Source organism: Microcaecilia unicolor, chromosome 10, assembly GCF_901765095.1.
Source record: "Microcaecilia unicolor chromosome 10, aMicUni1.1, whole genome shotgun sequence".
Taxonomy (NCBI): domain Eukaryota; kingdom Metazoa; phylum Chordata; class Amphibia; order Gymnophiona; family Siphonopidae; genus Microcaecilia; species Microcaecilia unicolor.
Genome location: NC_044040.1, coordinates 171,587,490 through 171,605,695, shown reverse-complemented (window position 1 = coordinate 171,605,695; position 18,206 = coordinate 171,587,490). Strand labels below are relative to the sequence as shown.

General features: G+C 39.9%; 1 protein-coding gene across 1 annotated transcript in view; it reads left to right on the top strand.

The window, feature by feature from the left end:
• Nucleotides 1-16,285, top strand: part of TRIP12 (thyroid hormone receptor interactor 12) — a 470,187-nt gene extending 453,902 nt beyond the window's left edge. The window contains 4 exon segments of the mRNA XM_030216098.1: nucleotides 11,167-11,280; nucleotides 11,758-11,852; nucleotides 12,071-12,174; nucleotides 12,910-16,285. Of these exon segments, the coding sequence (XP_030071958.1) occupies nucleotides 11,167-11,280; nucleotides 11,758-11,852; nucleotides 12,071-12,174; nucleotides 12,910-13,106 (510 nt within the window). The 3' untranslated portion in view covers nucleotides 13,107-16,285.
• The last annotated feature ends 1,921 nt before the right edge of the window (nucleotides 16,286-18,206 follow it).

The window sequence follows — 18,206 nt, the reverse complement described above, 5'->3', positions numbered from 1 at the left end:
TTCTCGTAACCCCTTTATTGTCCAAAGCAGGTGTGGTTTCCACTTTGCTTTCCATCTGAAGTCATATGAAGCAACAATGCTTTCCATCTGAAGTCATATGAAGCAACAATGCTTTCTAACACTGATTGTGCACTGTTGTTTCCCAGCTTGAGTCCCTAGCTCTCTCAGCTTGGATGTTGAGAGATTGACAGTGTCTGCCTGAACTTGTCTGACAGCATCTCACAGGTCTTGCTAGCTGCCAGAAAGGATTCCACTAAGAGAGCATATGGTTTTAAATGTAAGAGGTTTGCCAGCTGTTGTGAAGGCAAGGCCATAGAGCTGTTCATATGTCCTACACAAAAACTGCTTTAATAGCTTGTACTGTCAGAGGTAGGTCCCAAGTGGGAGTTTATAGGATAGAAATTAAACCCATTTATGTACAGCCTTTTAGTAGTTCACCTTATGTGGGCTTGCTATTTATGAAACCTCCCATCAGGCCTCCAGCAGTGTCATGGAACCTCAGTGATCTTACTCAGCTGATGAAAACACCTTTTGAGCTACTAGATACCTGCCACTAATGAGTTTCACAAATTGGACAGACTGTGCTTTCTGGTAAGTGGAAGCTTGGCCCTCATGCAGGGCCGTGCCTAGGGTCTCTGGCGCCCCCTGCAGACTATCAGTTGGCGCCCCCCCCCCCCCCCCCCCCCCCCGGTGAAAATGATCGCTCACCACTTGCCACACTGACAGGAATTGTCAGCAATATTCTTAGAAACAAATTGCTATACATTGCAAAATAAGATAGCAGATGTAAATTCTCAAAGTGGACATATTCCAAACGCTAAAATGAAAATAAAATGATTTTTTTCTACCTTTGTTGTCTGGTGACTTTCTTTTTCCGATCATGCTGGCCCAGTATCTGAGTCTGCTGCTATCTGTCCTCTTAACTCCATTTCCAGGGCTTCCTTTCCATTTATTTCTTTACTTTTCTCCTTTCTTCTTCATTTCTTGCTCTATCTTTTCTCCTTTCTTCTTCATTTCTTGCTCTATATCCATTTCCAGCAATTTCTTCTCTCTCCCTGGGTCCTGTCCTCCCATCCACGTCCATCCTTGTCCCTCTCTGCCCTTCCCTCCTCCATCCATAGCCAGCAATCCTCCTCTGTCCCCTCCCCTCCCATTTCCAGCAATTTGTCCTCTCCCTGGGCCCCCATGTCCATCCTTGTCCCTCTCTGCCCTTCCCTGCTGCATCCATAGCTAGCAATCCTCCTCTCTCCCCTCCCCTTCCAGCAATTTGTCCTCTCCCTGAGCCCTGCTGCTGCCCTCCCATCCATGCCTCTCTGCCCTCCCATCCATGCCCTCCCACCCATGCCTGTCTCTCTGCCCTCCCATCCATGCCTCTCTGCTCTTTCCTCCGCGCCCTGGGGCCTTTAAATCTTTTACTTCCGGTCGCAGCAGCGTCAGTGAAAGCGGAGCGCTGCCGACGTCTCCCTTCCCTTCACGCTCTTGGTTCCCTCAGTGTCCGCCTTCTTCTGACGTCAGAAGAAGGCGGGACACTGAGGGAACCAATGAGTGCAAGGGAAGGGAGACGTCGGCAGCGCTTTCACTGACGCTGCTGCGACCGAGGTAAAAGATTTAAAGTCCTCGGTGGCGAGGGTAAGCACCGCGGCGGCGCCCTCCAGAGGTGGCCGCCCCCTGCGGCGCTTACCCCGCTTACCACATCGGCACGGCCCTGCCCTCATGACTTCCAAGCCCACAATTGCTAGATGGCTGAAGAAGACTATCATGTCAGCTTATTTGCTTGTGAGAAAGCTGGCTCTTCGGGCCTTACGGGCTCCTTCTACGAGGCATTTGAGTTCCTATACTGGTTTGAGGGATTTCTGAGCAGCAGATCCTACAAAGTGAAGATGCCAGGATCCCTATCTGCAGAATGGATTCTAGAATGTGGAGTGCCTCAAGGTTCCCCCATCTCTCCATGGCCCCCTTGGGCCACAAACTTAGAAGCAAATGACTTTTAAAACATACATCTATGCAAATGACATAACCATGTGCATACCCTTTGCTGATGACATCATGGCTGCACAAAGAGAAATCAAATGTGCACTTGACCTGATGGAAACCTGGACCATGACTTTCAAGATGAAACTCAATAGAGAAAAAAATGAAGTTCATGGCGATAACCAGCCTTTCCAAACTAATAATATGCAACAAAATTCATATCGATCAAACGGAATACACTCTAGATAGAAATGCCAAAGTGCTAGGAATACTGATTGACCAACACTTGATACTAAAACCACAAGTGTCCGCTTTAACATCAAAAGTATTCAGATCCCTCTGGAAATTACAATGACTAACAGCATATTTTTCAAAAACCACCTTCCGCATTCTAGTCCAAACTTTGCTCTGTCCCAGATAGACTACTGCAATGCAGTCTATGCGGGATGCAGAAAATACATACTCAAAAGCTACATACATAAAAGCGCAAACAGCACAAATTACCTCAGTAGACCTGATTGGCGCATCCAGATACGACTACGCAATGCCACTGCTGCAACATCTACACTGGCTACCAATAAGAGCAAGAGTGATGTCCAAAATTTGCACTTTCATTTACCAGGTTGTATACATCACCACACCTAGATACATGATGTCACTAGTTGAACTGCCGCAACCAACCCTCAATGAGAAATTGAAGAGACTACCTCATCATACACCTTCCCAGGTGTAAAGGGTGGTCTACAAATCAACCCACACGGTGGTAGACTTCCCGTTTAATGCAGCCAGATGGTGGAATGCATTGGTCAAGGACACATGGCACAACATCACCTATGAAAGCTTTCACAAAAAAATGAAAAACATTTTTGTACAAGAAATTCCTGCAGAACAGGCTGTACCCAGATCATGTTACCACACTAACTCCCTAGATATAACAACTCATCCATTTATCTCTTTTCTCTTTCTTCATGCACCTCTGATCTGTATTGGATCTGAGTTGTATATCGGAGTAATTTAATGTAAGCTACACAGAACTAAGTCCTTGACTTGGATGTGTGTGGGGTATAAATCCAATAAAGTAAAGAGATCTTGGGTGGAGACTACCTTAATGCTCCTGCAGATGCAGATATTTGCAAGGTAGCAACATGGTTGATGCTGCATACCTTTGCCAGGCACTACAGGGTGGAAGTTGTGGCACACTTGGAAGCCAGTTTTGAGCCTTCGGCCCTCAGGACATCGGTACCAGGATTCAACCCACTCTAGGTATTGCTTTTAAACATCTGGAATAGTGGGAAACTGCTTATCCGACATTGCTGCCTGGATGTCCAACCGTCACCTGAAACTGAACATGGCCAAGACCGAGGTTATTGTCTTCCCACCCAAACCCACTTCTCCTCTCCCTCCAATCTCTGTCTCAGTTGATAACACCCTCATCCTCCCCGTCTCATCTGCCTGCAACCTTGGAGTCATCTTCGACTCCTCCCTCTCCTTCTCTGCGCATATCCAGCAGATAGCCAAGACCTGTCGCTTCTTCCTCTATAACATTAACAAAATTCGCCCTTTCCTCTCTGATCACACCACCTGAACTCTCATCCACTCTCTCATTACCTCTTGCCTTGACTACTGCAACCTATTCCTCATTGGCCTCCCACTTAGCCATCTATCCCCCCTTCAGTCCGTTCAGAACTCTGCTGCACGACTTATCTTCTGCCTGGACCGATATACTCATATCACCCCTCTCCTCAAGTCACTGCACTGGCTTCCGATTAGGTTCCGTATACAGTTCAAGGTTCTTCTACTAATCTACAAATGCACTTGATCTGCAGCCCCTCCCTACCTCTCTACCCTCATCTCCCCCTACGTTCCTACTCGTAACCTCCGCTCTCAAGACAAATCCCTCCTTTCAGTACCCTTCTCCACCACCGCAAACTCCAGGCTCCGCCCTTTCTGCCTCGCATCCCCCCATGCTTGGAATAAACTCCCTGAGCCCATTTGCCAGGCCCCCTCCCTGCCCATCTTCAAATCCTTACTCAAAGCCCACCTCTTCAATGTCGCCTTCAGCACCTAACCACCATACCTCTATTCAGGAAATCTAGACTGCCCCAACTTGACATTTCGTCCTTTAGATTGTAAGCTCCTTTGAGCAGGGACTGTCCTTCTCTGTTAAATTGTACAGCGCTGCGTAACCCTAGTAGCGCTCTAGAAATGTTTAGTAGTAGTAGTAATGGAAGAAGGAATTAAGTCGTACTTGATCATTTTCTTTCCATTAGTCCTTCCCACAATTCCAGAGGCCCACCAGAGGTTTCTGAGATGTTTTGGTGGTGCAAATGGCTGACAGCTTGCATGGTGCATCCTACATATCTCTTGTTCTGTACAAGTTGTCCAGAGATGAGAGGTCCACACATGTTTGCTCATCTGGTTATTGTTAGGTTAGCAAGTGGTTTAAGGTGGTTGTGTTTAAGTTTCTCCTTACTGCTTGTCTAAGTAAATACTGAGAAGCTGGACTAGATGCCCAGAGAAGTCTCAGCTCAGTTTTCACTTCTCTATCTCCACCTGCTTGTTGATGGACACAACTATCCCACGGGTTCTGGAATAGTGGGAAGGACTAATGGAAAGAAAACTACGAGGTAAGACCTAATTTCTCCTTACCGTGGAAGTCATCAGGCCCAGTATTTTTAACATGAATTTGGGTCTAGCTGTTGTCTGCTGATCATTATCCATCCTACTGCAGCCACAATATCGCTTGCTTAATTCATAGGAAGTAAGGCTATAGCATGACTTGCCTTTAAGATAGTGGTTCCCAAACCTGGTCCTGGAGGCACCCCAGCCAGTCAGGTTTTTAGGATATCCACAATGAATATTCATGAGAGATATTTGCATGCACTGCCTCCATTGCATGCAGATCTCTCTCATGAATATTCATTGTGGACATCCCAAAAAGCTGACTGGTTAAGCTGCCTCCAGTGTCAGATTTGAGAACCACTGTTTTAAAAGATCCCATAAAACTCCAGTCGAGATGACAGCTTTAGATGACACTTGTAGTATTTGATGATGAGCTCTAATGACTTTGTATGAATTAATTTGCCCCTGATTGAGATGTTTTTGATCACTCAAATCATCCTTTAGGGGAAAGCATGGATTCCCTACCGTAGTTCACTCATAAGTACATAAGTATTACCACACTAGGACAGACCAAAGGTCCATCAAGCCCAGTATCCTGTTTCCAACAGCGGCCAGTACAGGTCACAAATACCTGGCAAGATCCCAGAAAGGCTCAATACATTTTATGATGGTTATCTCAGAAATAAGCAGTGGATTTTCCCAAGTCCATTATTAAATGGTCTATGGACTTTTCCTTTAGGAAGCTGTCCAGACTCTTTTAAAACTCTGCTAAGCTAACCGCCTTTACCACATTCTCTGGCAACGAATTCCAGAGTTTAATTACACGTTGAGTGAAGAAAAATGTTCTCCGATTCATATTAAATTTACTACTTTGTAGCTTCATTGCATGCCCCCTAGTCCTAGTATTTTTGGAAAGAATAAACAAATTATTCACGTCTACCCGTTCCACTCCACTCATTATTTTATAGACCTCTATCATATCTCCCCTCAGCTGTCTCCTCTCCAAGCTGAAGAGCCCTAGACGCTTCAGCCTTTCCTCATAAGGAAGTCATCCCATCCCCTTTATCATTTTCATCGCCCTTCTCTGTACCTTTTTTAATTCCACTATATCTTTTTTGAGATGCGGCGGCCAGAATTGAACACAGTATTCGAGGTGCACCATGGACCAATACAAAGGAATTATAACATCCTCACTTTTGTTTTCCATTCCTTTCCTAGTAATACCTAACATTCTATTTGCTTTCTTAGCCGCCGCAACACACTAAGCAGAGCATTTCAACGTATCATCAACAATGACACCGAGATCCCTTTCTTGGTCGGTGATTCCTAACGTGGAACCTTGCATTACGTAGCTATAGTTTGGGTTCCTCTTTCCCACATGCATCGCTTTGCATTTTCTCACATTAAACGTCATCTGCCATTTAGACACCCAGTCTCCTAAGGTCCTTTTGTAATTTTTCACAATCCTCTCACGATTTAATAACTTTGTGTCATCAGCAAATTTAATTACCTCACTAGTTACTCCCATCTCTAAATCATTTATAAATCTGTTAAAAAGCAGCGGTTCCAGCACAGACCCCTGAGGAACCCCACTATGTACCCTTCTCCATTGAGAATACTGACCCAGCTACAAGCTACAACAGTCATTTGGTGAACACTCAGAGCTGATAGAAGGCTAATAGATGGGTACTGCACCTCCAGTGCCATGAACCCTACTGCAAATTTGGATTAATTTATTATTCATTTTTTTCCAAATCAAGCTCAAATTGAATTGCATGTTGAGGTATATGAGTTATTTCACTGTCCAAATTGGCTTACTGTGTAGTTGTACCTGATGCAATGGAGGATGGAGTGAGCAAGGTCACAAAAAAGTCAATAGGAATTTACATGTTGAGGTATATGAGTTATTTCACTATCCAAATTGGCTTAGAGTGTAGTTGTACCTGATGCAATGGAGGATGAAGTGAGGAAGGTCACAAAAAAGTCAGTAGGAAAAGCAGTGTTTCCACACTGGGTTTTCTGGTTCACATCCTGCTTCTCTAACCTCTTAAGTTTTCTTCTTTATATTGGGTGTGTGACTTCCTGAAATCCAATGATGTTATCCAGTTTCCAGATTAAAAGTGGAAGAACAGTACTTAAGAAAATCCTTGTCAGTTCTTCTCGTTACAGGAATTTGTTTTTCAACACCCTTAGGTCTGGATTGTCTGTATCCATTAGTCTCATTGAGCATAAGGAAGGCCCTGGAGTAAAGAGCCAACCTTTTTTTTTTTTTTTTTTCCTGTGGAATGTATTTACATCTTTGGTTTGCTGAAGGGAGGAGATTTACAATTTAAGTAGACTCTGGTTTTGAATGAGTAACTACAGTATTTTGAGGGGACAAACTTAAGGATCATCCATAAAAAAAATGTGATCTGTAATCGTTCCTTGTGATCTGGAGGACAAATGTTTAAGGGTAGTAATTTGTGCACAAAAAGTCTCCCATGAAGTTCTTCCAGAATAAAGACAGGAAAACAGGCAATTTTCTCTGGATTCAGTTAAAAATCCAAACATGGTTTGACCGCATGATGGAATGGGACTTTGAGCTGTTGAGATTTCAGTGACAGCAGCAGAGGGCCTATGATAGTGCCCATTAATATTTATTTTTGTTTGTGAAAAGACTACTTCAGGAAGTTACTCAGAAGACTTTGGTAGGCTGAAGTCAGCTCAAATGTGGCGGTGAAAAGGGCCTGAAATGTGTAACAGTTGTCCTTTGATACCTATTGCTTTCTTAATCTTATGTTCAAAGAGATGGCGCTCAGTATGTGATATAATAGCAGGACTTACTGTATGTCTTGAAGGCCTCAAGCTTGCAGCTATGAGTTTGAGCATCTGTAGCCATTCCATAGTTTCCCCCATGTTTTCCCATACCACAGATCTGTTTGCTCAAGATGTTTGTATTTTCTTTCTGTTGATCAAGGTTTAAAAATGTTTACCTCTTCTGCAGGAGGTAACTTCTTATCATAGTTATTTTATTGAGCATGCAAGACTGTAGCATAGCAGGTTTAAGCTCACAAACCTCTGAGGCATGTGGCATGGTAGTCTTGCTCCTTTGGAAGACGATCAGTAACGACACTATACTGTCTGCTGAGACTTGACAAATCCTATATTTGCCTGTCCACAATACCTTGCTCCTATGGGAGAGACTCTGTGAGAATCCAATAATATTTGGGTGATGGTCGTACTTTGGTGACACTGGAGACCACATGTTTAATGGCCACATGTGAGTCCTTGCCCATTGACTCCAGAACCTGGACATAGTCCCAGACCCTGAGCCTGCCGTTGATGAGAAGACGAATCTGTTGAAGCAACTTCAACCTCATACGTTCCTTGAGGAAGATCCTCTCCCTTTCTGTCTTGAATAGAATACCCAGGTACTCCAATGTCTGCAATAGAGTTAGTCTGCTCTTCTTGAAATTGATCACCCAACCCAACTGCAGAAGACAGACAACTTTGTCCGTCACCAACACTGTCTGAATAGAACGACGCATGAAACCGCCAGTCTTCAAGAAACGTGTGAACTCTAATTCCCTGGTGGCGAAGACAGGTCGCCACCCCCACCATAAATTGATAAATGTTCTTGATGCTGTGGTGAGACTGACGAGCAAGACCCTGAACTGGAAGTGATGGCCCAGCACCGCAAAAAGTTGGAACATGTAATGCAGTGGTCATATGGTTATATGCAAGTACGCCTCCTAAAGATTGAGGGTGCTGAGAAATTCTCCCACTTAAACTGAGGTTATGACTGTGCTTAGCATTTCCATGAGAAAGCTGGACACTGAGGCAGCGGTTTAGACCTTTGAGATGTAAGACTGGACGAAAGTGCCTTCCTTCTTTGGGACGATGAAGTAAATGGAGTTTCTGCCTTGTTCCTGTTTGGCCTGAGGGACTGGAACCAATGGCCCAGAGTCCAAGCAAGGAATCTACAGTGGCCTGAACCTTGACCACCTTAGTTCCTTTCAACAGGGAGACTTCAAGAAAAGAGGAACAATCAGGTGGGAGAACTCCAACTTGTAACCTGTCAGAATATCCAGAACTCGCTGGTCTGATGTGATTTTGGCCCACACCTCCCAAAACTCCTGAAAATGTCCTCCCACCAGAGGAAAAGGAGTGGACCAGCCTAGCATTACTCCAAAGCTCTGACTCTGGGCTCTCTAGCAGACCGACAGGAGGACTTTCTGTCCACATGAAAGGATGATTGGCATGCTTGAAATTGGGACTTCTGACCATATTGCTGACAACCAGGCTAATACCATCTGCTATATTGAGATCGAGAGCCCCCTGAGACGGATGACCAGAGGCTTTTGGCTTACCCTCTGGCAACTGCTGCGGCTTAATTTCCCCCTGGTTCTTTCACCAAGTTACTGAGATCTTCTCCAAACAGCTACTTGCCCCGAAAGGACAGTTTAACTTGACGCAACTTTGATACTGCATCCACTGCCCAATGCTGCAACCAGAGCTGCCGATATGCCGTGACAGCCAAAGACATGGGCCATAACCCGTAACAACAACCCTAAAATAAAATTTAAAAAAAGGTTTATTGGAGACTCTGGGACTTGCTGCTTGGAACTGTGATGTGCTGCGCTTGTGCCAGTTGGGGTGAAAGGCGACTCTGGGAGGCAGTTAAGCAGTTTTCTTGCTGTGGGAACCAATGACCAGTTTCAGGGCATTGTAGTGCATGCCTTTCCAGAATATCTTACCTTTTTTCCTCATGTGAAAGCCTGACTATAGAACTAAGAGGGAAAGAGTGGTTTACAGTTTGTGGCTGAGGTCAAAAGAAGGTGTATTTGCTGGGGAAATGCTTGATTAGACTGATGGAAAAAAAAAAGGACATGGAAAGTAACTGAGGAACTGTAGAGCATGGGAATTTCTGCAAATGATCAGTAAAGAATTTGTGTTTACCAGAAATCTTTGGAAATTTTATTTTACACAGTACCATTTGTGATTGGTGAATCTGCTTGTTTTCAGAAAAAAAAAACACTTTTCTTGTATGCCCATAAAAAAGTTTATTCATCCTGAGTGTATTTTAAATCAGAAGTATTCAATTCTCTAAGCTCTGATGTACATTCTCAAATTCTGCATTCAGAATAGTTCCTGTAGACCAAGTTAGTTTTTCTGGTTTATCCAAAAACCAATAACTCCCATATTTTTATTTTTTCTGCTTATTAAGGGTTTATTTTGTGTGCTGCATAAATACATTTTCTTTAACATAATGGAAATGGCTTTATTATATTGAACTGGTTTGATGAATATTTACTATTTTTAACTCTGTCCAAATTTTCAGAATTAGTTACATCTTAAATCGTATAAGATATATTCATGTGTTAATTTAAGCTTCACATTTTGAATAGCCAAAAGTAATATCCTTAAGATTTATCTCTCCATCTTTTTTGAGCCACTTATCTTTACTGCTCACTGTGATGTCCATACAAGAAAAGATCATTGGCAGTCATAACTGTTCCCAGACCTCGAATTTTGGAGTAGAAGTTGAAACAAACAAACAAACAAAAAAAAGTGCCCATTAGCTCTGTACTGAAATCCACTTAGACGTGGCAGATTACTGTCACTATCAATCCTCCATTACCTGCTCATTCATTGTGTCCAGTGTATGAGAAGTTAAATTGACTTTAAAAAGAAGTTCTAGGATGAACTCTTTATGAATTACAAGATTAGAATATTTCCTGATATTGCAAGAGCAACTCAAAAGAGGTGTCAATTGTTCTTAAAACTTCGTCCCTGGGTCATACAGTTGGATGGTTTATTTTGGCTCAACTTTCCCTGTAAATGTGTATTGAAAGTTAATTCAGTTAAATATATTTTCTATGACCCTACTCAAGTTCTTCTTTTAGATTCGAGGATTACTTCCAATCTACAGCCAGCAGTAATATTAACATCTACTCCATAATAGCTATTGATGGCACTTAAGTCCTCCTTTTTATTTCCTAGCTTTAATCAGTGGAAAACATATTTCATGGCATTGTACCTTGTTTTCTCTCCTATATTGTGGACTACAGACTGGAGGGGGGAATAACATACATCTTATAATTTGAATATATGTATAATTTGAATCTATATTACCTAAGCCCCTCTATTTTCCAAATCAAGAGTTTTCTTGAAATGTGAATGTTTACAAGAATAAAATTAAAAAAAAAAGAGGTTCTAAATGACCTGAGAATATTTTAGTAGCGTTGGAGTTATTTTAAATATTCTCTAAGCAAATTTACAGTTGTTTTATTGTATACACGTAGTAAAAACTAGTTTTGTTGATTCTGTAATTTGAATCCTATTTTTTTTTAACTCTTTCTGTATTTCTGGCATTCCTTTAGTCTGAGGCTGTAGTAATTGGTTATAAGGTGGATGTAATGAATTATCTTGATAATGAGGGCTCATTTCTTTTGATTGGACAAAAGATGCTCAATCAGATCCCTGGACTTAGTTTTCTGGAAGAATTCAACACCTTGCCCCTCCCCCTGTTTATTTTTTGAGATATAATAGACATCCTTGTAAATTTGTTTTTGTTATGTTTTTTTTTTCTAGCTGGTAATATATTGGGCACTGAATGAAGGTGTTTCGAGACAGTTTGACTCCTTTAGAGATGGCTTTGAATCTGTGTTCCCTCTTGGTCATCTTCAGTATTTCTACCCCGAGGAGGTTTGTACATAATTATAAGTATTCATGTTAATATCTAGAGTTCATCATAGAGATAGGAAAAATAATTAAATCCAATGTTTCTTGGATCACAACTCAGCTGACAATTCATGTTTCAGAAACTAGATTTTCGGTGGTTCTAGACACACTGTAATTTATAATGCTCCCCTATAAGTAAGATGATTCTGGTAAATGAAGTGCCGTAGATCTAGTTTCTTATGCTGTGTTTGCAGTAAGTATTTTAATGTAAGGCTTCATTGATGCCAGAAACATATGTTGGTGCAAAGTATATTCTTTAAATTAATGTCCCATTTAAATATATTTTAACATGGCATTGAAATTTACTTTTATGTTATTTTTCTGTCCTAAAGAAATAAAGGTTTTAACACAAGTTTTCAATGTTTACATTTCATAAACTAGCTCTGCATTTATAATTTGTACCAAGTATTTTATCTTAACATAATTGTATTTAATATGTAGTTGGATCAGCTCTTGTGTGGTAGCAGAATAGACACTTGGGATGTGAAGACATTGATGGAGTGCTGCAGGCCAGACCATGGCTACACACATGACAGGTAATTACTTTAGTGGCTTAAAAACCCAAACTGTTATCCAGTTGTCAAGTGACTATGCCCCGGGGAACCTCTTGATAATCACAGAATAAAATGACCAATACACAAACTGTTGTGGTTGTCTAAGAATTTGCAACATACACAGAGTTGTTTTTACAGGTTAAAAAGTTTGCAATAATTTACTGAGTAAAGAGAACACTTTTTCTTTTTTTCTTTTTCAGTCGAGCTGTAAAATTCCTGTTTGAGATACTCAGTTGTTTTGACAGTGAGCAGCAGAGACTTTTCCTCCAGTTTGTTACTGGTAGCCCCAGACTGCCTGTAGGAGGTGGGTTGAGTATTTTTATTACAGCTACTCATTGTTAATTCATGTTTCTTTCAAATCAGCTGTACTGGTATTTTCACATATTTAGTGTTTGTGTTTCTTCATAGAGTTATCATCTTTTTCAGTATTTGAGGTTGTTAGATTTCACGTCTGATGGTGTGAATTTTGTTGATTAGTAAGCTTGGTGACAGATGCTGCTTAAAATTAGTTCTGGATCTTTTTGTTCCCTAGTAGGCTCACTACTTTTCCTTCTCATAAAGAAAAAAGGATCCCAGGGGGTACCTTAATCTAGTCGGAAGACAGTGTGCCACTGCAGACCTCAGACAGAGGCAGCATGCTGCAGGGAAGGAGTGTGTAATTAAAAGTGAACTGTCTATTAAGTTTAGACTTAGCTAATTCATTTTCTACCCTGATGAAACATACTGCATGAACAGGTAAAATGCCCTAAAGCCTGTCAGTTGTAACTGTGAAGAAAGTCATTGAATCTCCATACTCTGAAAACTTACCAGTCTCCTTAAAGTAAGGTGCCTTTTGTTTAGATTGATTAACCTTTTACAAAGACTTATTTACATGCGAGTCTTATTTTGAAACTAACACCTTTGAACTGTGATCTCGATAGTAGCAAAAGATCATGAATAATTTTCCTGTACACAATTTAAATAGCCTGTCATTTCACTGATGAGTAAGTACACTGAATCTTTTTTCCTTGTTGCTTTTCTCTTCCTCATGCTCCATCAGGCTTCCGGAGTTTGAATCCTCCATTGACAATTGTCCGTAAGACATTTGAGTCTACGGAAAACCCAGATGACTTCTTGCCCTCAGTTATGACCTGTGTGAACTATCTCAAGTTGCCGGACTATTCAAGCATTGAAATAATGCGTGAAAAACTGTTGATAGCTGCAAGAGAAGGGCAGCAATCATTCCATCTTTCCTGATTGCAATGAAAAACATGAAATGTCTGCCTGTTACAAAGAAAAAAAATCATGATTTCTTTTCTAAATGTATCACCTGAGACAAGGCAATGTGTCATGCCTTCTTGTTGTAGAAAAACAGCTTGCAGATTATAACAAAATTAAAAAGGACACTTGGTTGAGATATACATTAATGGCCCCAAGGACTTATAATGATCAGGCCCTAAAAAGTTGTTGTGACAGTTTTTTTTCTTTAGCAGGTTCTTGTTTAAATTATCATTTATTTGATGAGTGAAGTTTTTAACTTGCTTTGCTGTGTGAAATTTGAAAAAAAATAGAAAAAAAAAAAAAGAAAGGGATGTTTTTCAGGCTGGAACAATAAATGTCGCTGTGCAGTTTAATACTGGGCTGTGTGTCTCCATCTAGTTAATCTGCAATTTTTTTCACCTCCAAAGACACCTTTTGTACATAAGTACAGAAAGTAAATCACATGTATTTGGAAAGTTTAATTCAATCGTATAGTTGTGTACTGTCATTTGCCTCTGATTTCCCTTCCCCGTGTATTGTCTAATGTGCAATTCATCTAGGTTTTGTGTGCGGCACTCGGAAACATTAGTTGGTTAGCATGGGTTTTTCACAGCTCATGGTTTCCCACAAATTAAGATGTAATTTAAATTTTACTGAATGAAAATATATTGTCAAAATATAAATTCAACCCCTCTACCTAGGTCGATGTTTTCTTATAGTTTAGTTTTAAAGTAGTAGTAAGGATTATCTACAGCCCTGACAAGAGATTAATAAACTGTTTACACAGTGCTTACAGGCAACAGCCTCCTCAGAGGCCAGGAAGAATTTTCTTTGATTCAGTTGAAGACTTCAAAAGGCTGGGCTGGCCAGTATTTATTATTGTATGGCCAGAGCATTTCAGACTCATGTAAAGGGAGTGTCTTATTTTGGGATTTTTCCAAAGAAAAGCAACAGATTCATTCCCTGTTGAAACACATATTTTCTTGTTCTTGGTTAACTTCATGCTTAATTTCTTATGTAGCTTTTTTTTTTTTCCTGTCCCCCTTTGCAAGCTTGGAAGAAACAGATTAGCCATTGTCTTTTGACACAGATAAAGCACCTGTTTAAAATAAAAATGCTCTGTCCAACTGTTTTATGTGCTGATTTCTCAAATCTGCAATAATTTACTTCATCAGGTTGCTGTTTTTACCTGAATATAAATAAAAGAAAAGTTTGCTTCACATTTTTGTTGATAATTTTGTACACACAAGTTGATAATGCAAATAATTTAAATTATTGTTCACAGTTACATTCAGAGATGTGCATTGTTTGTGAACTCAGCCTGGCATTAGTTACTGAACGCAGAGGAGGAGGGGACGCAAGTGGGATGTTTATAGTTTATTAAAAACTGGCTATACTGCCTAATATCCAGATCAAAATAAAAAAAACTTTTGTGTACTGTCAGTAAGTAACAGTGGTAAGCACAAACCTTTTGTAGTCGTACCTCTTTCCTCATCAGTCTGTTTTTTTTTTTTTTTTTTTTTTAATTTATACTTTAAAATGGTCATTTCTTCTTTAAATTCAAGTGCATATAAAGAAAGTTTCTTCTAAAGAGGTACTTAGCGATGTGCTATATAACTAAGAGCCTTGTTTACTAAGCTGCACTATAGGCACACTAGTGTTTTTAGTGCAAGTTAACACTCTATCTAATCCACAACAAAAATTTGTTTTAATCTGGGAATTAGTTGTATATCTATTGTATCAATTCTCAGTCTTAGTTCTGATATTACCACATTATTATTTCAACTATTGAAGAGTGTACTGCCTAATATGACATGCATGTCAAGGCAGTTTACAATCTAAATAAATATAAGAAAAAGGAAAGAAAGAACTCCATAAAATAAAAGTGATGTGTCTAAACCAACTAAATATTTCCAATCTTTTAATTCCACTCCAAACAGAGTTAATGTAGTGCCACTTACCACCACCTAAATAGGAGACACTAAGTGCTTAAGTGTTAACCGGGAACAGGTACCATGCTTTAATCTGATTAACAATGCATGAAATAAATAGCAGAAACACCATTTCTCGATGCAGTGTTACTTTCGAGCTTGCTGCCTGTTAAAATTCTGCATTATAATGCATTAAGCCCAAAATGTAACTCATTTTAGTAGATGGGCCCCTTTTAATTTTACCTATAAATAACATAATTGTTGCTTTTATTTGGCTTATATCTTCATTGTATCCAAGTATTTCTTTAGAAAAAATTGTGTTTTTCTATGTGTACATTTTTACAAATGGTATGGAATCATTGAGATTACAAATTTTTAAGAACTACAGCATGCAACATACAGTATACAAAATAAATTGGTAATAGAGCAGTTTATATATTGGGATTTATTAACTGCAGTTTGCCATTTTTACAAATGCTTGTGTGTAATTATATATGACATTCAAATGGAAGGGGTACTATTTTAGATTATGTGATGAAAATCATTCTGATATCCTTGGATAAACAATGCAAATTAAGGAATTCTCTCCAGCACTTTGAAGCACATTTATTTTTAGCCAGATGGCAGCTAAATTGCCACTGTTATTTTTTTTCTTAAAATATTTTTGTGTAATTGCTTTGTTCATATTAGTTCTTGTAACACATTGTATTTCTTGCTGTAGTATAGTTTTGCTGTTTTACCTCATTGATATACTTGTACATTATTTGGGCAGGAGGGAAGATTAAGGGAATATTGTTTTTCTGAAACTGTAGTTCTCCAATGTTTGGGAGCATTACTAGATTTACAAAAAAAAAAAAAAGTTGTGTATGTTGGAATAGCATTTGGTCTGTTCCACAGTAGGCTACAAGAAAACCCTTTCTTATGGCATTTGAAAAAGAAAAAAAAAAACACACAGAACACTTTAATAAGAAACGCCTAGAAATTTGCAATATTCAAGTGATTCATGAAAGGTATTGCTGATGTTCTCTATTGATTAACAGGATGAATCAACTACATAAGAGGTTAATATTCAGTGGCATTGAGCAGGGGTGGCTGTTTTGTGCATTGCTTCCCCAACCTAGTACATCTGTTTTTCTTTCCACTCAACCTACCAAACAGGAAAGTTGCTTACTTTGTGCTATCCACCTGTATATTTGTACATTTTACATTTTCTAATTTTTATTAAAGACTTCAGTTTTTTTCTTGTCATGCGTGTAGAAATTGATTTAAGCTTCATTAGTCTTCAATGAATCTTTGAAGAGCCAGAAAATGCTCAGCTTATGATGGATATGGGTCTCACTGATGCAGAGAGTGTGTGTCCCCTATCTGGGCCCTATATATGATAAAGAAAACTGCTACTATTGTGGCAGGATGCCCTCAGGTTTCAAAGAGCACAGGCTGGCACAATTCCTAGTTGTTGTATCTACAAGAGGGAAAGGAAAAGTCCTTCACAACAAAAGGTAGCCACTTGGAAAAAAAAAAGACTAGATGCAGACTATATCTCCTGGACACAGTGACTTCAGAAACCCACTTGTCTAGCCAGGGACTGCTCTTCCACAAAGAAGTAAGGGCAAAAGAACAACAACAAAAAAAAAATACTATTCTGTCCCAAATCTATAAAGCACAGTTTTGGCAGTACTATGAAACAACTTTGTCATGGTGCACAAGCATGGAGCATCAGTGCCAGAATCTAGGTGTTGGGCCTTGACACCAATACATGCATCAGTGTAGATGTGGAACATCAGTGCCATGATATATGTGCAGACAATGGGCAAAAGGAGACAGCACAGATTCAAGGTCAATATATTGGCATGGAGGAACAAAACTCTGCCCAAATATCAATGGTATTTCAGCATCATAGCACTTAGAATCTGACAAATACTGGCAAAGAAACTGATGAAGTCCTTTCTCCTTAAACAATGTTAATGCTAGAAGTGGATAATTCTCCCATATCAGTGTCCAAATTGGTACTAACTGAAAGAGAACCAACTGTCATGGTGCAGATGTTTCAAGACTTCATGAATAATTCAAAGGTACACCAGCCAAATTTCTGTCCCAAACAGAAATTGCCAGATCCTAGTTTATGGAGCTCACCAAAAATTAAACCTGTATAGACTCTTAAGCTATTATTAGGTAACAAAAAAATCCCCAGGAATGTTAACTAGTAAGACTGTAGAGGACTCCTACTATTCTTCTGAAAATAAATTAGGAAGAATCACACAACTTGAATCTAACAACATCAGAGTATAAGCTCTCCACAGAATCCCCATCAGACCCTTTACCTCTTCCTAGAAGCACATTGCAATTTGAAAACATTACATGACCACATAACACTGCTCCTGAAGTCACCTCATTGACTTCCCATTGCTCATCACATTACATATAGGCTAGTTTTACTGGTGGTTAAAAATTTGGCATCACAATGACCCTTATATCTTTATTGTCTCTTACTAAAATATGCCCCACTGTGTACTCTTGGCTCTCAGGATCATAATTTATTGTACCAACCTACAAACAAGTTCCACTCCACTCATTTTATAGACCTCCATCATATCTCCCCTTGGACGTCTTTTCTCCAAGCTGAAGAGCCCTAGACACTTCAGCCTTTCTTCATAGGGAAGTCATCCCATCCCCTTTATCATTTTCGTCACCCTTCTCTGTACCTTTTCTAATTCCACTATATCTTTTTTAAGATGCGGTGACCAGAGTTGAACACAATATTTGAGGTGCGGTTGCACCCTGGACCAATACAAGGACATTATAATGTCCTCACTTTTGTTTTCCATTCCTGTCCTAATAATACCTAACATTCTATTTGCTTTCTTAGCCACCGCAGCACACTGAGCAGAGGGTTTCAATGTATCAACAACAACACCACGATCCCTTTCTTGGTCGTTGACTCCTAACATGGAACCTTGCATTACGTAGCTATAGTTCGGGTTCCTCTTTCCCACATGCATCACTTTGCACTTGTTGACATTAAATGTCATCTGCCTTTTAGACACCCAGTCTCCCAGTTTTGTAAGGTCCTCTTGTAATGTGTTCTATGTATAGGGGATAGCTTCTTTGGAGAAAAGGTGAAAAATAGTATGAAGGATCACTGTGCTTATCCTACAGATCTTAATGG